Source organism: Coregonus lavaretus (genome assembly GCF_964263955.1).
Source record: "Coregonus lavaretus genome assembly, chromosome: 2".
Classification (NCBI taxonomy): Eukaryota; Metazoa; Chordata; class Actinopteri; order Salmoniformes; family Salmonidae; genus Coregonus; species Coregonus lavaretus.
In genome coordinates this window covers 46,758,860-46,785,981 of record NC_139989.1, presented here as the reverse complement: position 1 = coordinate 46,785,981, position 27,122 = coordinate 46,758,860, and the positions used below count along the sequence as shown (strand labels likewise).

Genomic DNA, 27,122 nt, shown 5'->3' with positions numbered 1-27,122 from the left:
AAAATAGATGAATGGATGGCACCTCTTTGGCATGGCAGGACTCTATAATACAGTTAAAACCTTTCGATCCTTTACTAAGGAGCCGATGGCAATTGTACATGTCCAAGCACGGGCTTATCTGTCACCAATCCTGTTAACGCAGTAGGTCAGGGTGCTTAGCTAATTTGGAGGATTTTACATATCATGACATGTGAACAAAACACTGCAGATATTAGAGCAATGAAACAGATGCAGAGTTCAAGACAACTTGGAAACTCGTAACCTACTAGTAAAAATGTGCGCAGTGTAGTACTTCCTATTTCCGAGTTCCGAGGCGAGTTGTCTTGAATGCGACAAGAAGGTTAGAAGTATTGTTTTACATCAGATAAAGTGTTGAGTTCACCTGCACAAATGGTGCTTTCAAGACAACTCGGAAACTCTGAACTTCCGGGTTCTGAGTTGTCTTGAATGCAGCATGTTATCGGTTGAGGGACAAGCGTTGCATTGGAGTGACGCCATCTGACATAAGACAATGGGTTAGTTATGCTGCGTTCAAATCATGTCGGGAACTCGTAAAAATATTATTCTAACTGGTAAAAATGCAGGTTTATGATGGTATGATGTCTGGACTGCGATCTTTCCCACATGCTGAACTCTGACGTCATGCACCACAAAAAATTGCAACAAACATGGCCGCGATTTCTGCTGTCAATCGCGAGACTGGTTCTTGCGTTCCTTCCGAGCCCCGAGCATGTGAACGCTCCAAGTCGTTCCTCCGAACTAAACAAGTCATTCCTCCGATCGCTCTGACATGACACTAACGCGGCTTTAGAAGCACATCCGTCCTGAACAGGTGTTTGTCTACAAGTTAGCCAGGTGGGCTACTAATCCGGTAGGCCTCTAAGAAAGAATTGTTTCAGTCCAGATACTCCACAAACTTTCAGCCACCACCGAGAGCAGACATTGATCACATCTCACAGTCCGTCGTTGCCACTGACGCCCACTTCCAGCGGGGATGGAGGATTGCACCCCGGGGCGCCTCTTTCCAATTCGTGGGGAGCACTAACACAGCAATACATTTCCACGTTATACTGAACCCTTTAAAAAGTGCCTCTCCTAATTTTCAATTTTTTTCCCCCAATAGACTACATGGATGAATAATAATACTGTTTTTTTACTATTGAACATGACATTTTAGTGTACTATTTTACGGTTCGTTTTTTATGTTTTTGATGTAGGCCTGATGGACCTCGGGTGTTTTTGAAAAGGCCATCTGGCTGAGAATAACCCTACAAAGTGTAATGACATAGTAGAACCACAGGGTGGGGGTCTTGCCATTGGAGAATGCTTCAGTTGGGCTTTAAACGGATGTGTCTGAAATTTCTCATCTCATATTTCATAAGATTTAGTTTTTCTACTTTTTCCACCACTAATATTTCCCCTCTGCATGTCAGAAAACCAGCTGAGTGCAAAACAGTTTTTAGACTCAGATGGGCCCTGCATGTTTTATACTATAAAGATGGCTAAAACCCTGAAGATTACTGACACTAATGGGACTCTTGAAATGGAAAGAAGGCACAGTAATCAAGTCCATTCATCCAAAGGACATATGTAAAGCCAGAGACAGAAGAACTGTGCTTACTGGCATATAAAACTAGCTTTAAGAAACATGGTGTCCGACTATGATTTATGGAATTTAGGCTTTAAATATTGACAAAACTCTCACTTGATGGATTATAATTTATCACAGCATCCAGCATCCTCTCTCTTTTTCACGTAGCGAACACACACAGTCATGGACGCATGCAGGCACACACACACACACACACACACAATGTTTTAAACATTTTAGTCATTTAGCAGACGCTTTTATAGAGAGCGACTTACAGTAGTGAGTGCATACATTTTCATACTTTCTTTGTACTGGTCCCCTATGGGAATCGAACCCACAACCCCAAGCGTCATGCTCTACCAACTGACACACACACACACACACACACACTCTCTGTCTCTCTCTCTATTTTCATCACACCCAACACACCTTAATGAAACATGGTGACATGAAAGCACCCAGGTTGTTGTGACCTTTATTTGAGAGTATAGCCTACAACACAGCCAAGACGCTTTTTAGACTTAATGTCAACACAAAGTCATCTAACACTAGAATCAATTCGTACCTCTCAATGAGAAGTCATCATCTAGTAGAGATTGAGCTTAGATTGAGCCTTTTTTTCCCCCCATTGTTATCTTATGTAAAGAGTTGTAGTTTTCTTTTTTTAATAATATAAAGTATGCAATGCTATCAATATTCTGTAACTTCACAGAATATTTTTCAGATCATTTCTAGGGTCCAGTCTGGATGAAGTAATACTCAGGCCACATTCTGTTGGCCTGGAATTCCAATCAGTCTGTATTTCACTTGTCGTTGCATGAGAGAGCAGGTTGTGTGTGGCCTCTCTTAGCTTACGTAACCACACTACACAGCCTCTGCAAAGCAGCACAGACTACACTCATATTTCTGCTTTGTTTGGAGATTCAAAAAGGGGACTATGAGATCAGTATTTTGAGTTGTCTTCCTCTTTAGTTGTCCACCACTCTTAAGTCAATCCGAAAAACAAAATCCAAAGAAATGGGTCAGTGGATCAAAGCAAAGAATGTCTTGCAATTAGCGAGAGGATAAGGATGGTTACACCGTTTGCCAACTCTAGGCCCGGTTACCAGTGACCCCGTGGTTAATTAAAAACAACAGTTCACAGCTATTCTCTGTCCCCCATTTCATTGGTCCCTGAGTAGCTCTCACACAAAGGATATCATTCTTCGCCTTCTAATTGCCAAATGGAAATTGTTTCTGTCTGCTTCTCGCCCCCTCATCCTCTAAAATAAGTGCATTTTGAACAGCCCCTGATTATGAAACTGTCTGGTAAATTTGGGCCCATTTGAGGCCAATGTGTAGAATCCCCATCCTGCCAATAGGATGATATGAATCTAGGCATTCTGTAGGTCTACTATATGTTATTGCTCCATTAAGCTTCTATGAATATAATGGACTTATATAAGACTCAAGGTATTGCACACCAATGCTACCAAACCCAATTAATGTCAATGGATCAGAATGTCATTATCTTATTGTCATATCTTATTGTCATATCTTATTGTCATATCTTATTGTCATATCATTTCAGGGTCTTGGTTTTAGGCAATCGTATCTAGGCCACAAGGAACTTCATCTGCTGTGATGAGGCCAAAAGGCTTGAGACGACACAGGGAGTCTGAGGCAGGGATTAGTTGGCACCCCGGGTCTGAGGGGGAGAGAGATTACAGGACAGGATGAGCACTGGGCAAAGCGTTTGTTTAGATCTCTATCTTCACCAACATACAGTAGGTCACACAGGCCCAAACATTGAAACAAACATTGAAACAAATGTATGCCTCATTGGAAAAATAAATGGAGTGCGGATTTTGCTGCAAGTGGCAGATTTAAGTTATTTGTGGGGCAATGGTTGTCAGCAGGGAGATGTATTCCAGGCCCTCAGCATATCATACAGTATCAAATCTCATCCCTCACCTCCCCTTCAGACAAAGCCCTGACCTCTGGGTTTGTGGGAGGAGGGGAGGACAGGTGACTCAGCACTTGAGGAGGATGCACTTATACCAAGGACAATGGAGCGCCAACGCGTTCATTTAGGACCCAATCAATTTGATTAATCCACTGACAACCATATACTAGTGTTTTTCAGTAAACTGGTGCTTGATACAGAATGACAGTACCTTTGATACAGAATGACAGTACCTTTGATACAGAATGACAGTACCTTTGATACAGAATGACAGTACCTTTGATACAGAATGACAGTACCTTTGATACAGAATGACAGTACCTTTGATGCAGAATGACAGTACCTTTGACACAGAATGACAGTACCTTTGATACAGAATGACAGTACCTTTGATACAGAATGACTGTACCTTTGATACAGAATGACAGTACCTGAACATAATATGCTCAGGCCAAATAATTTAAAGGTCATCATATTACATGGTACAATAATGGATGGGAATACCTCCACACATATCTTTCTCATTTCTATGATGCAAATGATTGTGTGTGTGTGTGTCTGTGTGTGTGTGTTTGTGTGATATGGATTACCAGCAAGGGGGAGGTTGGAGAAGGTGGAGGGGGGAGGAGGTGGCCAGGGGCTTAGATGTCCTTCAGTTAAACCAGTGAGAAACTGTCGTGCTGCCCCTGGGAAGAAGAGATCATAACAAGCAGGGAGCCTGGAGGAAGAGCTGCGTGGAGTGGTGCTGATTCGACGACGATTCCAAAGCTGAGGAGACAAGTCGCACAAGACCAAGCAGAATCAATCGGAAAACGGTTTCTCCCACCGACAGGTAGGCTAAGGCAGGCGAGGAGTAAAGTATTTTAGTTGATAGTGGAAAATAAACAAATAGACACAGATTGCAAACTACGCAGTTGGGATGTTGTGGTGTGAAATATTTTCATTTCCGTTATTTTGTTTAAAGCTAATCAAACATGGTTTTACAGTAGCCTATCTTTGCATTTGTTCAAGTCTTAATTATTTTGTCGTCAATTATTATTATTAGTTGATAGTTATTAGTTGATAGTTTAGTTTGTCAGGTATGGTCATCGTTTTACTGTAATAAAGTCAGTCATTTGTATGTTTGTAGCTGATATTCTCAAGTAGCCTACATTGTTATACACCTAACAAAGCGATTATTAAACTCTGAAATGTGTTAAACATGTCTGTAACTCATTTTCTATGAAATACTTAAACGGAAGTTCATAAGAAAATATCATATTTAGGATTTAATCAGTTATTGTTATGCATGCTTAGCGTTATCCAATGACTAGAGAGGCTATAGCCTAATGTTTGACAGGCTGTGTCATACATCACACCAATCTTTCAACCTCCTTAACTGGGCTAGATGGTCCAAGGTACGTCATTGAATACAAACTATGTTATGGACAGACTAGACAGTGTTTGATCAATGGTGGTTGATCTTACTCCCTTTTTGATGGAAACATTCTCTTTAGTGCTATAGGCAATAGGGAAACATTCAAATGTCACATTATTTAAAAAACTGGTCTTTATATTTTATGGTTCACTGAACCCGTTTATCTCCCGCTCCGCTGTCCAAGGTCCTGATTATAGCCAGCTAGCTGAACGTATCGCAGGTTGAAGAAATGGCTATCACGTCAAACTCCCTGCCATTGGTCTGTGCATATTTAGCAGCTGCCCTGATTGGTCGCATTTTGTGTTCGGAGGGGGCGTGTCTACAGGACGGTAGACTGAAGGCCACGCCCAGCCAGGAACCGCACCTGAAAGAGTGCACAATCTATGCTGAGAGTGAGTGAGAGCACTGTGCTTTTTAAAGACCACAACATGCACTGTCAAACCATGATAATGACATAAAACTGCTGTTGGAAGTTTGCTATTTAAATCCTCAGTCCTCCTATGAGATGAGGTGTCTCCCCACACCCCATGGTCATAATCTCTCCATATATGTTCTCTCATCAGATGCATGTTGTTCAGAGGATGACATCCAGGATCTTAATCCCACAACCAGTGAGAAGAACACCCCCTGGGACAAGTGTGGGAAACTGAGCCCGACGTAAGTCTGAGATTTAGAACAGCATTTGATAATGACTTGCTGATATAACCAATATTTTCAATCTATCACATCAAAGCCAATAGCCAACAGAGACAAACGCATTGCACGGCTGGAGCAAAGAGAGAGTTATATGCTGTGGTTGACCCTCTCTCTCTCTCTCTCTCATCCATCTCTATTTCCAGGTGTGAGGGCTTCCTGAAGCGTGTGACCTGTTTCTACCGTTGTTCCCCTGATGCAGCCCGCTGGCCTCACTCTCGCCACCAGTCCTCCATGCAGGCCGTGCCACTGTGCCACAGCTTCTGCCGTGACTGGTGAGCTCACTACAATAACCTAGGATCCCTGATGTAAACTGTACTGAAGGCTCTGCACTAACCACATCACATCATCCAGCAGTATCAAATGTTGATCTGTCATCTGGTCATTGCAACATAACATTTTTCTTCAGGTATGAGGCCTGCAGGATGGACATGACCTGTGCTCGTAACTGGGCCAGAGACCCCAGAGGACAGAACTGCACTGGGAACTGTGTGCCGTATCAGCAGGTAGGCTGTTGTTTGGAGGGCAGCTGCCAGTCTCATGGGCGGTAGTCATGTTGAGTTGGATGTAATGCTGTGTTGAGCTGTGTTTTAACCTTAGAAGACAAGTTTTGATTTCGAAAAGAGATATTTAGAGTCAGTGATTCATTTCTTTGAGGAAGTAAAGGACCATCCTAGTCTTTTTCTCCAACTCTGTCTCTTATGATAGAGCTGTAGGAACATATAGAAGCCTGGCACGCAAGGCTAGGTTAGCTAAGAATCATGGGTAGTATAGCTGAGTCAGTGTTAGTTGTACTGGTACTGCTGGTCTCAGTGGTCAGTGAGGGGTTAAGGACACAGAGCCTGGCTCAGTGGAATAAAAGGCGGGGCTCTGCCAGGGGCGGACTGGGACCAGATATCATCCCTGGCATTTCTAACAAACCTGGCATTTTTTTCCTTGATGCCCCCACACCGCCCCATTTTTTTCTTCGAGGCCCTCACATCGGCCCATTTCTTCCCTTGAGGCCGCCATTATTAGCCAGATAATGATCATTTTGCACAAATAATCCAAGTTAGACAGGCCCACTGTGCTAAAAATGGTCCAGCCTATCTGGCATTTGCCCAGAATGCCAGATGGCCAGTCCGCCCCTGGGCTCTGCTCTGTACTGCTCCACAGGACAGAAGAGGATATAAAAAGAGGCAGAGTGACCCAGGGCTAGCGCACAGCTGGGACCAACTGTGAACTTCCCAGAGTCACACACAAGCGTGCACATACACCAGAGGAGGCTTGTGGGAGGAGATGTAGGAGGACTGGCTCATTGTAATGGCTGGATTGGAATAAATGGAATGGTACAAAACACATCAAACACATGGAAACAACGTGTTTGACTCCGTTCCATTGATTCCATTCCAGCCATTACAATGAGCCCGTCCTCCTATAGCTCCTCCCACCAGCCCCCTCTTTCATACACACACGCACACACACACACACACACATAATTAGTGGCTAGATGTGATGATGAGAGGTGACAGGAGTGTGTGTATGTTTGTGTGGGAACCACAAATAGACCAAATAAAAACAGAATTATTGTGAGGCTATTCAATTAAAGTTAAGCTGTTATGAATATAATGAGGGTCCTTCTATACAGAGACTTCCAAAAGACCCCAAAAGGATGAGTCAGAATGTTTGAACAAAACAACTCACATCAACTCACATTAGTTTGACCCTTTGCAAAAGAGCAACTGACTTTGGAACTCAAATGAGGTTGGAAGCCATTTGTGTCCAGACATTTTAATGACGACTCTTTTAATGATCTTCAGCTGTTCAAAACTCTATGTTAAAACTATTGTTTTAACATAGATAGTCTGAGGTAGACAGTTTGTAGGTTAGACTGGAATGTTCAGTTTGATTCCTCATCAGACAAAGGAATTGGGAAGCCAACTGCACCTCACCCATTCACATGTCCTCCCTAATCGAGCTGACAACGCTTCAGTCTGCCTCAGGGCCACTGTACACAGCACAGGCAGGCTCCAAATAAATACACGGAAACACACACACTTACACGTAGGCTACTGCAATCACATATAGGCTACACACACACACACACACACACACACACACACACACACACACACACACACACACATGCACATACTGCATTCACACGTAAGCTAGACACACACAAAAACATTTGTCCATGCACATACAATACTGCACACACACGTACAGACCATCAAAACGTCCCCCTGGCCCTTCTCCAAGGCTCTTCTCTGGCTTTCTCCCTCATCATATGTAAGCTCTGCTGGCTCCTCTATATCGCCTCACTGGCCACAGCAATGTTCTTATTTACATCATCAATAAGGAAACCAACACTCTCTTCACGCTTTCCGCTCAAAGACTGGGTCTGAAGTCGGAAGTGACTCTGCACTAACATGCACACAGACTGACAGCCTGTGTTGCGCTAACAGCAGGTTGACGTTTATTGGGATGAATCTTCTCCTTAAGGCAGAACTGAGCGATTTCCGCTAGATCGGCCAACGACAAAGTCAAAATATTGGCTATATTGTAAACATGTATGAAAACAAATGTAAGGTTAGGGTTAGGCACATGACCATGGCCGCCCCAGGAGAGGAGGCTAGTAATAAGACCAGCTTGTAGCTTTCTGCTGCACAGCAACAGCTTTGTCCTTCTAACACAGTCAATATAGCAGTGCTTCCTAAATATTCTGAGTGACTCACTCACTCCTAATCCCTCAGACTGACAGGATGAGAGAGGGGGAGAGGAGAGGTGGGTGGGAGGAGAGAGGGGGAGAGAAGAGTTGTAACGGTTGCACTTCTTACAAAGTGGTGATGACTCACTCCCCAGAGAATCAGAGCTTAAAGATATAGGATCTTAATTTGACCTATATTGACACAGCAAAATAATAATGCAGCAACAGGATTTCAATGTTTAGTCCATAATGTTGCTGGAGCTGTGGTTAAGCTATTAGCTGGCCAAAAATAGGCTACATGAAAAGTGTAATACTGTTAATATAATCGTGGGTTAGATTGGGTTTTCAGTTAATTTATATAAATCACAAAGCTAATCGGCATTTCCTGCGGTGCAGGAAAATTCTCAGTGATCAAATTCAGATCCTACATCTGTAAATGTGTAGAACCACAGTGTCACTACCATTCCACTAAAAAGCTTTTCCAATCTCAAGCTTTTCTGAGAAATGTAGGCTTAGACTTCATTATGTTTTTTTTAGCCCTAAAACCTGAATTTGGTTTAAAGTGAAGGGAAAAACACATTTATTTCCCTTAATCAGCTAGCTTTTAGATGAGAGATGAAGCATGACCTTGTGTGCTGCTCCCCCGTGTCTCTAAAAGCCTTTCTCTGTATGATGAGGGCCACTAATGGATGGGTGAGAGAGGGGTGGGAGTGGGAGTGGCAGCTGCTGCAAAGGCTTTGTTTTTTCAGGGTTGGCATTGCCCTGAAAAGGTACATAATCAATAGTCCCAATTAAAATGAGTGCCTTAATGAGAGGTATAATTTGCAACACAAAGAAAAGATAAGGCTCAAATGTGCCAATATATTTAGTTTGAATCTAATGTCAAACCACACCTCCAATGATTTTCTCTTTGCTATCACAGATGTACCAGCACGGCCGGGACCTGTGTGAGAGCCTGTGGGGGGACTCCTTCATGACGGTGGAAGATGAGGAGGAGGAACGAGAGGGGGGTGAGGGTATTAGCAATGGTAATAGTGGACGTCCCTGTGGATGCCTGACCCTCAGCCCCTCGGACAGGGAGGTGATCGCTGCCCTCAGGGCCCTGGAGGAAGACCCAGAGGAGCTGGACACCACCAAGAGTGGCTTGCCTCAGTACCGTGCCCCCTGCCACACGCAGCCCCAGACCAAGCCTGCCACACTGCCCCCGCAGGCACGGAGGAGCATCGACAACATTGTGATGCGGAAACGCTCGGTCGTGGTGGATGATGTGGAGGGTAGTGGGAGTGGGCTGTAGAAGAACTGACAGAATCTGATCTCTGAATCTGTAGCACTGTCCCCCAGCTGGGGTTGTTATATCTTGCTCCTATAACTAACCTTACCTCACATACTGTACCTCTTGTCATTACGCACCATTATAACCCATCAATCAAATGTTGCTTAGAGACGCTCCATGTTTTGAAGTAATACCAGACATATAAACCATTCTGACATGACATGCCTTTAACACTGTGTAAATAATGTACGAATAGTGACATTGACCGTAACATTATTCTGAAAGGCAAAACAATCAGCAGCTAACATCAAAGTGTATGACATCATGCTGTATTACAGTGTGTTGTTACATGGTACTTGGCCCAGGGACAGCAGTTGAAAATTAGCCGGCTAGCTAAAACTGGCACATTTATATAGTTGTAATGTTAATGTGCACTGTCCCTGTAAACGTAAATGTAATAAAGTAAAGTAGTTGCTAAAACAGGTGACACCATTCATGATCACCATCAATGTTTGACATGTAATTGTCAGTCATGTAAACATATGTAGTCTTGCAGCTACATTAATAGGCCTACAAATTAAAATATCTATCATCGTGTGAGGTGCCTGGGGCTGGCTCAATGCATATCATACTGTAGAGTTATGTTTACCCATCAGTAGACTGCAGCTGGTAGTTTCTAAACTGCAATTGTGTAACTTTGCCATCAGACTAGGCATAAAGGAGATTTAAGTATTAATACTGAAGCATCCAAAATTCCTCTATTCCTCAATCCTAAACACTTTTGTAGACATACCTGTACAACTGTCAACATGCTTGGCAGATTTTACTATTGTGATATAACGTAATGTACTACTATCTTCTTGTCATTAAATGTTTGATAGTGGAGGAGGGAGGTAGGGTGTTTGTGATGGTGGTGCACAGCAACATCATTAGAGTGGTTGCCATCCTGCAACCATAGGAGTCAGTCAAGTTGTAAAAATGCTGAAGTATTCTTTATAGCTGGAGGAAGTCTTGAATTTCAGAAAGAGAATCTGCGCAAAGGACAGACCTAGACTGCTGATGTAGAAACATGACTCATGCCAGTAATGCTTTTGTGTTAGTTTGATAATGCATCAAAACTCTATTGAGGCAATGTCATTCAAGATGCTGTGAAGTAGAATTAGAGCCAAACTCTATAGAATGTCTATAGAATGGAGGACCAAAAGGGAACCTGTTTGTCTGAGTGTGACAAGAATACCAATTTGGTGTTCTTTTGTTTCTTGACATCCTCAATAAACACTGGATTTCTAAATAATTCCTTGGTATTTTCGATTATGTCGTTATTAGAGCTGTTGCCAGATCAAAAGACATAGCAAATATATGTTCTGTGTTCTCCATATGCAGCACTGTCCAACCGTTTGACCTGTCACCTCAGGATAAGAACACTGTGTATTCCAGGGATGATGTCATCACCCAACATGGCCGCAGGGTCAGTCCACCTCTGATGTTCTCACCAGCCCAGCTCAATCTGGCAGACAGCTTGACAGTTTGATTATGGGAGTGAATAAATATAGTACAGTTGAAGTCGGAAGTTTACATACACTTAGGTTGGAGTCATTAAAAGTCGTTTTTCAACCACTCCACAAATGTCTTGTTAACAAACTATAGTTTTGGCAAGTCGGTTAGGACATCTACTTTGTGCATGACACAAGTAATTTTTCCAACAATTGTTCACAGACAGATTATTTCACTTATAATTCACTGTATCACAATTCCAGTGGGTCAGACGTTTACATTCACTAAGTTGCCTTTAAACAGCTTGGAAAATTCCAGAAAATGATGTCATGGCTTTAGAAGCTTCTGATAGGCCAATTGACATAATTTGAGTCAATTGGAGGTGTACCTGTGGATTTATTTCAAGGCCTACCTTCAAACTCAGTGCCTCTTTGCTTGACATCATGGGAAATCTCAAAAGAAATCAGCCAAGACCTCAGAAAAATAAATTGTAGACCTCCACAAGTCTGGTTCATCCTTGGGAGCAATTTCCAAACGCCTGAAGGTACCACGTTCATCTGTACAAATAATAGTATGCAAGTATAAACACCATGGGACCACGCAGCCGCTCAGGAAGGAGACACGTTCTGTCTCCTAGAGATGAACGTACTTTGGTGCGAAAAGTGCAAATCAATCCCAGATCAACAGCAAAGGACCTTGTGAAGATGCTGAAGGAAACAGGTACAAAAGTATCTATATCCACAGTAAAACTAGTCCTATATCGACATAACCTGAAAGGTCGCTCAGCAAGGAAGAAGCCATTGCTCCAAAACCGCCATAAAAAAGCCAGACTACGGTTTGCAACTGCACATGGGGACAAAGATCGTACTTTTTGGAGAAATGTCCTCTGGTCTGATGAAACAAAAATAGAACTGTTTGGCCATAATGACCATCGTTATGTTTGGAGGAAAAAGGGGGCTGCTTGCAAGCCAAAGAACACCATCCCAACCGTGAAGCACGGGGGTGGCAGCATCATGCTGTGGGGGTGCTTTGCTGCAGGAGGGACTGGTGCACTTCACAAAATAGATGGCATCATGAGGAAGGAAAATGATGTGGATATATTGAAGCAACATCTCAAGACATCAGTCAGGAATTTAAAGCTTGGTCGCAAATGGGTCTTCCAAATGGACAATGACCCCAAGCATACTTCCAAAGTTGTGGCAAAATGGCTTAAGGACAACAATGTCAAGGTATTGGAGTGGCCATCACAAAGCCCTGACCTCAATCCTATAGAACATTTGCCAAGGAGGCCTACAAACCTGACTCAGTTACACCAGCTCTGTCAGGAGGAATGGGCTAAAATTCACCCAACTTATTGTGGGAAGCTTGTGGAAGGCTACCCGAAATGTTTGACCCAAGTTAAACAATTTAAAGGCAATGCTACCAAATACTAATTGAGTGTATGTAAACTTCTGACCCACTGGGAATGTGATGAAAGAAATAAAAGCTGAAATAAATAATTCTCTCTACTATTATTCTGACATTTTACATTCTTAAAATAAAGTGGTGATCCTAACTGACCTAAAACAGGGAATTTTTTCTAGGATTAAATGTCAGGAATTGTGAAAAACTGAGTTTAAATGTATTTGGTTAAGGTGTATGTAAACTTCCAACTTCAACTGTATATGTAATGTTAAAATTACAAAGACGCAACACCAGAAGTTAAAGCCTTCAATATAGTTGTTTTTAAAATAATAATGTCCCACTCAAATTAGTAGTATGAGACCACACTGTGTGTATGTGTGTGTGTGTGTGCATGCATACGTGCGTGCATGCGTGTGTGTGGTATTATTGATATGACTATAGCTATAATGACGCACAACTTTATTGTATTATTTGTATTAGACTCCTGCACGCACACACACACACACACACACACACACACACACACACACACACACACACACACACACAAAGTAGTACTTGACACTTTCCTGCCTAAAGGATAGACAGCAAAACACAGCCTGCTCCACCCTCTTGAATTCTCTCCATCCCGCCCTTCTTCTGTATAATTCCTAAGGTTGATAGATAATGTTTCTGCCCATGTACAGTACATTATGGGGATATTATAAACAGAATGTACAGGCAACTGCCAAAATAATGGAAACACTTGAGTAAATGAGGGATTCAAAGTATATTGAAAGCAGGTACTTCCACACAGGTGTGGTTCCTGAGTTAATTAAGCATTTAACATCCCATCAAAAATTCTGGGCAGGCCATTATTTTGGCTACCATAGCTATTCCCCTATAGGATGACAATGCCCCCATCCACAGGGCACGAGTGTTCACTGAATGGTTTGATGAGCATGAAAACGATGTAAACCATATCCCATGGCCGTCACAGTCAACAGATCTCAACCCAATTGAACACTTATGGGAGATTATGGAGTGATGCCTGAGCCAGCATTTTCCACCACCATCAACAAAAAATTTATCATGGAAGAATGGTGTCGCATCCCTCCACTAGAGTTCCAGACACTTGTAGAATCTTTGCCAAGGTGCATTAAAGCTGTTCTGGCTCACGGTGACCCAAAGCCCTATTAAGACACTTTATGTTGGTGGTGTTTCCTTTATTTTGGCAGTTATCTGTAGCTCTATATAATTTTATACAGTGGGTCTGTAGGCTCTGACAGGCCTGTCTTTTTCCCTGTGCGCTTTATTAAAAATATTGTTAGGGGGCAGTGTCATTGAACTCCAGCAGTAGAATACAGTGCTTGTCAAATCATTGTTGAAAATCATTAGGACTGGCTATGCTTTATTTCTTAAAGGTCTAAGCCGCTGATACCATGGATCATTTAGCTATTTGATATTTGATTTAGAATTGTATATTGAATTTGGCCTTTACTACTATAGCCCATAGAAACACATTGAACACATAGACAGTCAAAAAATAAATAATATGGAATAAGGTTTTGAAGTGTCTGACCTAAAAGTTAAAAGACACTATTAACATGTTAATATTATTGGTAACAGAATAAATAGCAGAATAATAAATGCAGATTAAATAATGCTGTAATTGAAAATTGTACACCCAATATAGGTTATTGCATGTTAGCAGATACCCACAGACTTCCAGTTATTGCGCTTACGCTAGTTAGCATTGGCTCGCGAAACTACCTCTTAACTTCCTTCATACTGGACACAGAGGCATAAAAATGGTGTCCACGAGTTCATTTGAGTCTGCCAAAATCCCGAAGTATGCATTTAAGACCTAGAATTGATTTTGTACCCTATGTTGTGTTTCTCACCAATGTTGTTGTCTTCTCACAATATTCAAACCCCACAATCGAATAAACGGCTTATTAAGCTCCCTTAGCCTATAGATCACATAGGATATTGCAAACAAATAATCTGAACTAAAAACACACATATTTTGGAATTTCTGTGCATCCTTGACCATCGCTAATCAATATCCAAAAACTATGCTTTTTTCCGCGAACCTGCACATCATCATCTTCTGTCTTTTGTGGCATCAATGTGATTGGTTATGGCAGGCGATACCGTGGTGCAGTAGTCTAGTGTGTGGTGTGGGAATAATGACAAGCGAACCTGGGGAGTTTTGTGTTCACATTGTCCTAAAAAAGGGGAACCGGACTGCAGAATTTAAGCAGAGTTCGGTTCGCTTCGGGGTCTCTTTTGAGGGGTCTGAGTTCACACTGCACAAAAAAATAAGCGAACCGCACTGAGTTCCCCAAAATTGGTTGAAAGGGACCAAGTGTGAAAACACCCTTCAAAACATCTTCAACCATTAAAATGACTCTTTTGCTAGCTTTTGCTACAGCCTATGTCAATGACTGTTACCATTCTAGCTAACAATCGCTGCGTCCAAAATAGGTATTTTGCAAAGATGACAACAAAATATAATCCTAGCGACTGTTCAAATAATAATCAAAACATCATCCTAATCGTATAAGAACCCCAAAAAAGTGTTTTTGTTTAGAAGTAATAATTATGTAAATAATGTAGTCTATGTTAAATGGGGGCAAATCGGATGGCAGTCTTTCTGAATCCTTGATGGTAGCGCATCCGTGCCTGACGTCAGTGTGTAGTGTACTGAAAAACCGTCTATAGTTGTACATGTAATGCCATGTTCACTTGCTAGTCGGAACTCGGACATTCCAAAATGCTAACTATACTGAACAAAAATAGAAACACAACATGCAGCAATTTCAAAGATTTTACTGAGTTAAAATCAATTGAAATACATTCATTAGGACCTAACCTATGGATTTCACATTACTGGGCAGCCATGGGTGGACCTTGGAAGGCCCACCCACTTGGCAGCCAGGCCCACCCACTGGGGAGCCAGGCCCAGCCAATCAGAATGAATTTTTCTCCACAAAAGGGCTTTATTACAAACATAAATACTTCTCATCTGATCTTGGCAAAGGAGAAATGCTCACTAACAGTGATGTAAACAAATGTGTGCACAACATTTTAGAGAAATAAGCTGTTTGTGCATATGGAACATTTCTGGGATTTTTTATTTCAGCTCATGAAACATGGGACCAACACTTTAAATGTTGCATTATATTTTTGTTCAGTGTAGTTGTAGTTACACACGTGCTGCGTTCAACGAATCAACATGTCGGAAATGTCAGAGTTTCCTAGTTCCGATTAGGATGTGAATGCGGCATATCCCTCAAAAAGACAGTAGCCTACAGTATGAAGACAGGCAGAAACTGCTTCTCCAATAGTAATCCCGATCACGCTTGTAGGCGATGTCATGGCGACATTTGCTAGCTAAGCTCATGCGCAGAAACACGTCATCGGGTCTAACGGTCGTCTCGCGCCGAACTGAGAATGTTCATGTCGTCAAATCAAAGGCACTCCTTGGATATAAAGTTGTTTTGGACGAAAATGAAAACGTGTCAGTTGTCACGGTTTCGGCCGAGGAAAAAAGATGGAGGGTTGCGCCCGTGCATTGATTACCGTGGTCTCAATCAGATTACTGTGAAATACGGAGTCATTGCACGGAGCGCGGTTTTTCACAAAACTGGATCTCAGGAGCGCGTATAACTTGGTGCGCATTAGGGAGGGCGACGAATGGAAAACAGCGTTTAGTACCACCTCGGGTCATTACGAGTATCTCGTCATGCCATACGGGTTGATGAATGCTCCGTCAGTCTTCCAATCCTTCGTGGATGAGATTTTCCGGGATATGCAGGGGCAAGGGGTGGTCGTGTACATTGAAGACATTCTAGTGTACTCGTCTACCCGAGCCGAGCATGTAGCCCTGGTGCGTCGTGTATTGAGGAGGCTGTTGGCGCACGACCTGTATGTCAAGGCAGAGAAATGTCTGTTTTTCCAGGAGTCGGTCTCCTTTTTGGGTTATCGGTTGTCCGCGTCAGGGGTGAAAATGGAGGTGGACCGTGTGTCAGCCGTGCGTAATTGGCAAACCCCAACCACTGTCAAATAGGTGCAGCAGTTCTTGGGCTTTGCGAATTACTACCGGAGGTTTATCCAGGGTTTTGGACAGGTGGCAGCTCCCATCATGTCCCTTCTGAAAGGGGGTCCGGTGCGCCTGCAGTGGTCAGCTGAGGCGGACAGGGCTTTTGGGAGACTGAAGGACCTGTTTACGTCGGCTCCGGTGCTGGCGCATCCGGATCCCGCCTTACCCTTTCAGGTCGAGGTGGACGCGTCTGAGGCCGGTATAGGGGCTGTACTCTCTCAACGGTCCGGCACGCCACCTAAACTCCGCCCCTGTGCTTTTTACTCTAAAAAGCTCAGCCCGGCGGAGCGAAATTATGACGTCGGGGACAGGGAGCTGTTAGCTGCACACCCTTAAGGTGTGGAGGCATTGGCTTGAGGCCCTTAAGGTGTGGAGGCATTGGCTTGAGGGGGTTCAACACCCTTTCCTCATTTTGACTGACCATCGGAACCTGGAGTACATCCGGGCAGCGAGGAGACTGAACCCTCGCCAGGCTCGATGGAGTATGTTTCTCGCCAGGTTCGTATTTAAAATCACGTACATCCCTGGGTCCCAGAACGGTAAGGCAGATGCGCTGTCCCGGCGGTATGACACGGAGGAGAGGTCCGTTGAGCCTACTCCCATACTACCGGCGTCTTGTCTAGTGGCACCGGTTGTGTGGGAGGTCGATGCTGAAATCGAGCGGGCGTTGCGTGCCGACCCTAGCCCTCCACAGTGTCCTGTGGGTCGGAAGTACGTTCCGCTCGAGGTTCGGGATCGACTCATTTACTGGGCTCACACGTCACCCTCCTCTGGACATCCGGGTATTGGCCGGACAGTGCATTGTCTTAGCACTAAGTACTGGTGGCCCACGTTAGCTAGGGATGTGAGGGTTTATGTCCCCTCCTGCTCGGTGTGCGCCCAGTGTAAGGCACCCAGACACTTGCCCAGGGGTAAGTTACAACCCCTGCCCGTTCCACAACGACCCTGGTCCCACCTCTCAGTGGATTTTGTGACAGACCTTCCCCCCTCGCAGGGGAATACCACCATCCTGGTCGTTGTGGACCGGTTCTCTAAGGCCTGTCGTCTTCTCCCTATGTCGGGTCTTCCTACTGCCCTACAGACCGCAGAGGCACTATTTACCCACGTCTTCCGGCATTACGGGGTACCCGAGGATATAGTGTCTGATCGAGGCCCCCAGTTTACCTCCCGAGTCTGGAGAGCGTTCATGGAGCGTTTGGGGGTCTCGGTGAGCCTTACCTCGGGGTACCACCCGGAGAGCAATGGGCAGGTAGAACGAGTCAACCAGGATGTGGGTAGGTTTCTGAGGTTGTATTGCCAGGACCGGCCGGAGGAGTGGGCTCGGTATATTCCCTGGGCGGAGATGGCCCAAAACTCTCTACGCCACTCCTCTACCAACCTAACCCCCTTCCAATGTGTGTTAGGTTACCAGCCGGTTCTGGCACCTTGGCAGCAGAGCCAGATCGAGGCCCCTGCGGTGGATGATTGGGTGAGGCGCTCGGAGGAGACGTGGAACGCTGCACACGTCCATCTGCAGCGGGCCATCCGTCGACACAAGGCGAGCGCCGATCTCCACCGCAGTGAGGGGCCGGTGTACGCACCTGGAGATCGAGTCTGGCTCTCGACCAGAAACCTGCCCCTCCGCCTGCCCTGCCGGAAGCTGGGTCGGCGGTTTGTGGGGCCTTTTAAAGTCCTGAGAAGACTGAACGAGGTGTGTTATAGGTTACATCTGCCTATTGAATATAAGAATATTAACCCCTCGTTCCATGTGTCTCTTCTCAGGCCGGTGGTAGCTGGTCCACTCCCGGAAGGTGAGATAGGAGAGACTCCTCCGCCCCCACTGGACATCGAGGCGGCTCCGGCGTACACCGTTCGGTCCATCTTGGACTCGAGACGTCGGATGGGGGGTCTCCAGTATCTCGTGGAGTGGGAGGGGTACGGCCCGGAGGAACGGTGCTGGGTGCCGCGGAGGGACATCCTAGACCCGTCTCTCCTGTCGGAGTTCCACCGGGGGCATCCCGCGCACCCTGCTCCGCATCCTCCTGGTCGTCACCGGGGTCGGCGCACGGCTGGAGCCGCGCGTCAAGGGGGGGGTACTGTCACGGTTTCGGCCGAGGCTGCTCCTCCTCCTTGCTCGGGCAGGCTTCGGCGGTCGTCGTCCCCGGAGTACTAGCTGCCACCGTTGTATGTTTCATGTTCGTTTGGTTTTGTCTTGATGTTGTACACCTGTTTCCAGTTAGTGTTCATTAGTGTCCTATTTAGTTCTCGTTGTGTGTGTCAGGTGTTGTGTGTGATTGCGCTTCTGTTTGGTGTTCTGTGCTACGTGTTTCCCTCCGTTGTTTTGGAGAGGGTTTTTCGCACATGTTAGTGCGCCTTTTGTTTGACGCCTGTGTGCGCCTTTATTTCGCCTCCGGGCTTGTTGAGCTCGTGTACTAAGTGAATATTTCACTAAAGTCTTTTGGACTTAGTTTCTGCGTCCTGCGCTTGATTCCTGCACCACACCCACCTACAGCACCCGTGACATCAGTTTGTTACTTTCACGAGGTTTAGGTAATAATATGTTAAACTACTTAAGACACTGACTCAAATCTAGGTTGTGGCTTTAGATTTAGAAAATTAACAACTAAGGAATAACTTTTCAGTTCTCTCATTGGCTTCTCAAACCCGGCCTAGTCTGCATGGTAATTTTCCTGGAAGTCTCGCGATGTTGCGTCTCTTGTTTTAGAAACTGTGATATACCTTTTCCGCGATTAATGACGTCAATCAAATTCTTCACTTCCAGAAAGCTGAGAAGGCCTATTCTCGCGGGATTTGCATCTCATCACCTCATCAGCTTTTAGTTACTGGTCAACTGTTGATCATCTTTTTTACTATGTCCGCAGCAGTTAGGGCCTAGTCTATCTGTTGCCACTTGATTGTGCACTTTCTTTGACACAAACTCAAACACCTGTACTATTTCTTCTTATTTGTGTGGCTGTGACTTGAGAAAGTACCAAGGGCTATAACATATGTACCTCCTCTACACTCTACTGACAGTCAGACTGACACTATCAAACTGCTGACAGACTAGATAGAGTTTGCTACAGTGTATAGAGAGTGCAATAGATCAGACAGCGTATGTTAGTTTGGTTGATGGCTGTGTGTGCACTGCAGTGTTCTTTTATTAGGCTATTGTAGACTACACATTTTATCTTACAATGTTTGGAATGTAGTAGATTGATAGAAGAACAGTTTAACCAAATGTGACTGTTTCCTTGAATGTTTAATACTATCTTTAACTCTACCAAACTCTTATCTGAAGTTCATGTTTAATGAAAAAGATTTCTGAGACAGATTTCTGGTTTTATTTGGTAATCAGAACAATTAGTATTCTGTGTTTGATTCTCCTGTACTACTTTCTTGCTGTGTCATGTGGGGGGAAATCCTCTGCCCACAGGTCTGAGATGATCTATTTAAAGCCTAAAGTAACAATTATAAAAATGTGGTATGTGTAAAAAATAATACAATAGGATATTGTAGTGTCGAGTAAACGTTGCTAATTATGCTGTGATGACAAGGAGGACCCGCTGACGCTGTATTTTCATCATAAGGTTTATTCATAACAAAGGGTTACAGCGTCGATTTACAGATACCTGCAGATACCCGGAGAATAATCGCCCCATCTCTAATATGATTATTCTGTCTTCCTTTCTCCCAACTGTGGTATATATGCTATGTAATCTGATATGGGTGTTCCCTACAGACCAATCCCAGGAGGACACCTAACAGACTTCCTATTCTATGGTGTGTCACCACAAAACTACTCCCTCTAACACTGAATAAACATCCTCTCAGGTTCCACTTGAAAACATTAGCAAAGTCATAATTCTTCATACACTACATATTCCCCCCTTCGAGACACATTAAGTCTCGAAACCAAAAAGAATAGGATTATGACAAGTAACAATTTCTCTTGAGTATTTTAAACAATAAACCCAAAACACTTTTCTCTGGAGTGTAAATACCTTTCTATGAAATATGAACAAATCTTTATGGAGTGTGAATACATTTCTATGAAATATGAACAAATCTCTATGGAGTGTGAGAGCGAAAAACCTGTCTGGCAGCCTTCTTTCCAAATATCCATCCATCAATCAAGACAGTAAAATTCTCTCACGGCCCCTCTGCCCCAGGCAACCACTTAAGTACTCCAGATCAATTCATAAATCTTTATCAATGCATTTGAAACTATGATGCAACTAAATACACATGAAAGCCTCAGCAAACAAAATACTATCCAAAATGTCCACACTCAGGCTGGTCGACCCATCGGACCCTACTGTGGATTCTCTCTATCCCTGCCTAGACTCCATATCCCTAATCATTCACGAAATAAACAAAAACATCTGAGATTCCCACATGTATCTAATAACAGCAAATATCATTCTACAAAAATTAATACCTAATACAGAAAGAATATGACACAAATTATGTATTCCACATGCAAATATGTCTATATATCATTGCAGACACTGGAATGTAGTCCACTACACTTCATCTCCTCAGCAGTGTCGACTTCCAATGCATCTTCGATGATGGAATCGGAACCTTTCCACACCTTCCTTGTTCCATTTCCTCCAGTCCCTTCATATTCTCCTTTCATATTGTCCCTTCATATTGTCCTTGTTTGAGTATTTCAATCTCTACATATTCCCCCAAATGCTTCTGGAAGAAAATAAAAGACCAAACAGTATCTTTTGCAAAACAACACATTCAAATTAAAACATCAATATCAACTAAGAATATAAAAATGATATATAAAATGAATCTAAATGAATCACATTCTATTCCCCCCTTTGATTCATAACAAAATACTAAAATCACACTAATATTGAAACCATTGAAAAATTATCTGATATTCAAAATTGATATCTATCTATCAATACTCCTTTGAGTCTTCACAGAAGGTTAAACCCTCTTATCGTTTCATTTGCAAAACCCTTCAAATTATAGGTAATATTATCTATGTTATCTTCCCAATTTTACACCATACCATGGAAAAAGTCCCCACTTCTCTCTTAGACTTATCCTCCAATGATAGGCTTCCCAGACTATGAAACTTCTCTCTTTCAGAATCAGATTTATCTCTTTCCCTTTGCTTCCCCTCTTTTAATTTTAAAAACCTCATATGGAAGCTTCAACTTCTAACAATATCCTTTCCATCCATATGTAAGAATATATACTCTCACCACAAACCCCTAAATATCTCTAAAATCCCCCATAGTCACATTATCATTCAAAACTTCTCTCCACATGAGAGGAATCTCACCTCTACACATTCCTTCTCTCACATCTACAAGGAAATGAGCTTTATCACCCATCCTAACCCTAATAACAGTCTTTTCCTCTCAAATTGGTGCTGAAGCGATTGGCTCCCTTGTAATCAAATGTGATATATTTATGGCTTTAATAACTGTCAATGTTGAAATAGTTAAATTGCTTCTCACTGTTGTTATAATATACTAAAGTGTTGATGTCATTGTCGATTCATCCATTTTCCCCTAAGCTTTGAACTCTTTACTTGTATTTCCATCTATCACCACTAGTGTCACTACATTCACTCTCAGTCCTAACTCTAATCCCTCACTTTCAAACTTTTCATTATAAAAAATACACTTACAATTACCTTGATCTTCCTGCTGGGAATTGTAAATATAGATACTCAATCACCCTCAATCTTCTCTTATCATTCAGCAACGCATACTTTCTCAATGCATCTGCTCCTAACAGATCTAAACTCCTACCATATCTATCTTCCCACTTAACTCTAAATTTCCCTTCACCACTGTTCTCTCTCTCTTACTACTAACATTGAAACTTAGCTTACTGTCCTAGAGTTCCTTCAACTCTAGTTTTCCTAACTTTTTTTTTTTAATCTGACTTTTCTCCTAACTTTTAAAAACCCATTTCACTGATTTATTCACAAATTCCTTTCCCTCTAATTTTTCAATATGTGATCGGGAAGTCCCCACCTGCTTATGATTTCTTTACACACAGACTTGGCAAACGATTGAGCATCTTTTAGCCTAGTTTGAAATATCTTCCCAACAATGCAATAGGTATATGTTCTGATACCAGTATGGGTATTTTAATTCTCTTGATTTTTATAGCAGAGCTCAATTGGTTCCTTTAAGAGTAATCAGCTGTTTTACTCTCTCGAATCCCTATCCTAATTAGTTAATTTTACATAGTGAGATGTGTAACCTCTTCAGGCTGAACACAGATAAAAGCTTTTCCACTATCACTTCTCATAGTCCTTTGTTTTCACTTCAATTGTTAGATATTTTTCCCTAATTGGTGCTACCAGCTGACACCCCCCTTCGGATCTTCTAGGCACTCCTAGAATCCTTGCTCCTTTAAGGGTTCACCTGTCCTCCAGATGATCTTCACTTGCTCCTGTATCTTCCTCTGAAATTCCCTCTTGTGTTTCCAGAAACGATCTATGGATATGAAACAACTTATACCACTAGTTGTGGCTGGTACAATTGCATTTGACCTTGTTCAGTTGAAGCTATGGCAGTGATTGTTGATTTGGTGCACACTGATTCTTCATAACCAAAGCTTTTCTTCTCCTTCTTCTTCTCCCCCAGTTGTATTTCATCAAGTTTTCTGAGAGTTTCTTGGTCCTGTTTTTTCTTGTTGTTGACATATCGGTATTCTTCAAAAGCTTATATTCTAAGTTCTGTCCTCGAATGATCACCTTCCATCATCTTCTTACTTGTGCTCTCTTTCCTTTCCTCAATGTATTCTTCTCCTCCAATTCTTGGGATCCTTTTCTCAGCAGTTTTTTTTTCTCTTCTCTTCTGTAGTTGTTGTTCCAGTTCTCTTTGTCTCTTCTAAATTATTCCCCTTATCCAGGCATAATACACTTCAGTCTATATCTCTTTCTATTTCTTCTTTACTAATCATTGTAGAATAAAATCCTCTTGAATATGAAGCACCTTTAATCTCCAAGTCTTCATCTTTGTCTTCATCTTTCCGAACCTCATTCTTCTCTTCCAGACATCTCATTTTCATCCTTTTGGAGTTTTCTTTTATCTTTATGGTCGTTTCTGCTTATCCTTTCTCTATTATTCAATCACTTTCATCATGTTCGAATCCAGGCTCTGTCGCAGCCGGCCGCGACCGGGAGGCTCATGGGCGGCGCACAATTGGCCCAGCGTCGTCCAGGGTAGGGGAGGGAATGGCCGGCAGGGATGTAGCTCAGTTGATAGAGCATGGCGTTTGCAATGCCAGGGTTGTGGGTTCGATTCCCACGGGGGGCCAGTATAAAAAAAATATGTATTCACTAACTGTAAGTCGCTCTGGATAAGAGCGTCTGCTAAATGACTAAAATGTAAAATGTAAATGTTGATGACCTCAGTGTTAAAATTCCCTCTACTAGCTATGTTTGTTCAATGTCAGGCCAACTTTTATTCCCTTTTCCAGATAACCTTTAGTTAATAGTATTGCAATGTTTACTATTTTCAACTATATCAACAGGTGTAATTACTTTCATAGTTCTGATGTCATTTTCCCCCCTTGTAACAACTATTTTATATTCCTTTATTGTAAATTATTTCATTATTTTAGACTATATAGCCTAAAGTTTCCTCCCTATTTTTTTTCTCTCTTTCTATTTTTTATTTTTAGTGATTAATGGCAATCTTACCACATCCAATCAGGAAATTCAATGAAAGTAGTCAACTTCAGAGCAATCCAAAAAATAAAGACTTCTAATCCTACAACACTACAATACTCATAAACCCATTGCTTAATAAGCATCCAATTACCCTAATTTTACAGAATAATGTCAGTACTTGATTCCCCCACACAACTCTAATCAAACCCACTCATGCACAAAAACTCCAAAATGCAATTCCATCAATTGATCAGTCTTTTGCCAAGTCCCTGTGAAATTGTCATAACATCAATTAAGCTAGGCACACAACATATCCTTTATGGGAAGGTAGGTTTTTGTAAATAAAACAGTACTAGCCTTAATTTTTTTTACTTGATCCTGTCGCAGCAGACTCTGTCGCATCACACCCTGTCGCATGATGTACACGTCAGCACTTCCGCTCTCTCTCTCTCTCCTCGTTCCTCTTATGTCTCTCATATCACAAAAGAACAAAGAAACAGACAAGAATTTAGTCGTTTATGCAGTCACTGAATTATTTCAACCATTCAATATTCCTCTAGTCACATTCGCGCTACGAATTAACTCAGGAATAATATAAATAGCTCAATAACATTTTTTATTTTATTTATTTATTTAATTATTTTTTTATCCGTCAACATCTCTCTCTCATTTATCAATTCAATAGGTCTCAAGAAAACAGTTTCATCGTCAAACAGCCGATGTAACAACCAGAATACACCATTAGCCTCTAAATGTTCCCTTCTCTTTGTTCCTTCGTTCGTCTGCGTCTCCCCGCAGCACAGTGTAGCAGAGGAGTGGCATATTTACCCCTACGTCACTCTAGTGTCATAAAATCACACGCATGCGCAGTTCAAACATCACTACGATTTCACAGTGGAAGGAGCTCTCTCCCAGCTCTCTCCAAGCTAGGCAACAGAAAGTTAACAGTCCCGCTGTATTTCCTCTCTTTTACCCCTCATAGACAAACAAAAACACTTAACAGGGCTCACACTATTCTAAAGACAATTTTGGAGGCTCGATCCATTTCAATGGACCCCCAAGGTAAAAATTAGCATGTAGCATGTATCATTTTAGCAATTAGCATGTAGCATGTATCATTTCAACCTCCGCCGTGTCGTAAAATTCCTTTGTTCCTAAATTTCTGCTACCACGAGGTCCCGCCGGAAATCTAATGAGCGGTCACATCAAACAAATGGTTCGTCAACCACAAGCTGAGCGGTAACATACAATCAAAATATACCACAGCCTCAAGTCCCCTGGACTTACCTACTTCACCTAACGTGTTATAGGATTTTTTGGCCCATCATAATGATCGCCTCCTTAAGAGGGCTACCATAGATTCACAGCGGTTCTAAGTTACACACATATTCCTAGGCCTTATTCCTCTCAATCTATTCTTCTTGAACTTCATTCAAGCAAAATATCCCTATAGACACTCCCCCCTTTTTGCGTTGTTTACCAGCGCAAACAAATTTAGAATGGACTCCTATCTCACAGCACATCAGCAACGCACACACGCAAGTTCTTTAACGGTGCATTCTTTCAACGCACACACACAGACACACGAACTGACCAGAGCCCAAAGTTGTGAGCAAAACTCACCCTTATCTGCCTCTGGAGCTAGAGTCAGCTCGGCGCCCATGAATGAAACGCTGAGAAAAAACGCAATACCTTCCAAATCCTCGCCGCCATTTTGTAGTGTCGAGTAAACGTTGCTAATTATGCTGTGATGACAAGGAGGACCCGCTGACGCTGTATTTTCATCATAAGGTTTATTCATAACAAAGGGTTACAGTGTCGATTTACAGATACCTGCAGATACCCGGAGAATAATCGCCCCATCTCTAATATGATTATTCTGTCTTCCTTTCTCCCAACTGTGGTATATATGCTATGTAATCTGATATGGGTGTTCCCTACAGACCAATCCCAGGAGGACACCTAACAGACTTCCTATTCTATGGTGTGTCACCACAAAACTACTCCCCCTAACACTGAATAAACATCCTCTCAGGTTCCACTTGAAAACATTAGCAAAGTCATAATTCTTCATACACTACAATATGATTATAATATCCCTGTGTTATATCAAGTTCTAAGTACATTTTTCTCAAGGTCATTGTCTGCAGCTTAGAGTTCCCCTTTGGAGCAGTGAGTTCAGTGAACTGTCTTATGTTCGCAGCAAGGGGTACTTATTCTCCTGAGTGGCGCAGTGGTCTAAGGCACTGCATCGCAGTGCTAGCTGTGCCACTAGAGATCCTGGTTTGAATCCAGGCTCTGTTGTAGCCGGCCACGACCAGGAGACCCATGGGGCGGCGCGCAATTGGCCCAGCGTCGTCCAGGGTAGGGGATGGAATGGCCGGCAGGGATGTAGCTCAGTTGATAGAGCATGGTGTTTGCAAGGCCAGGGTTGTGGGTTCGATTCCCACGGGGGGTATGAAAAAATAAATAATGTATGCACTAACTGTAAGTCGCTCTGGATAAGAGCGTCTGCTAAATGACGTAAATGTAAATATTTGAAAACAAGCTTGCGTGCAAATATTATGGTGTCCTTCATTGAGAGGTTGCTGCATGAGAACTTTACAAAGAGACCATAGAAGTGTTTTGAGGCAGACAATAGTGTTGTCAAAGATTCCTGACTCTCAACAACAGGTTTTCATGTCTCAAGAAATCAAAATGTCAGCTTTCTTAGTCCACACACTTTCGTTTTGGTCAGTGTGGCTTATAGTACTCAAACATGAATTTTACTTTTAAGCTCAATGAATACCCTTCTTGAAATATTAAGTCTATTGGCCTGTCATGCTGCTAACCAAGGTTGTCCACTCTGATTCACGTCAGCCTCTTTTTCCACCAGAGAGCAGTTTTCATC

The 27,122-nt window shown here is 42.8% G+C and overlaps 1 protein-coding gene across 1 annotated transcript; it reads left to right on the top strand.

Annotated features, from left to right (window-relative positions):
• Positions 1-4,283: 4,283 nt before the first annotated feature.
• LOC311101801 (riboflavin-binding protein-like) lies at positions 4,284-10,896 on the top strand. The gene is made up of 6 exons (XM_084142990.1): positions 4,284-4,368; positions 5,138-5,345; positions 5,517-5,610; positions 5,793-5,921; positions 6,056-6,152; positions 9,258-10,896. The coding sequence occupies exons 2-6, from the start codon at positions 5,183-5,185 to the stop codon at positions 9,627-9,629; spliced, it is 855 nt and encodes a 284-aa protein (XP_083999116.1). The 5' UTR covers positions 4,284-4,368; positions 5,138-5,182; the 3' UTR covers positions 9,630-10,896.
• The last annotated feature ends 16,226 nt before the right edge of the window (positions 10,897-27,122 follow it).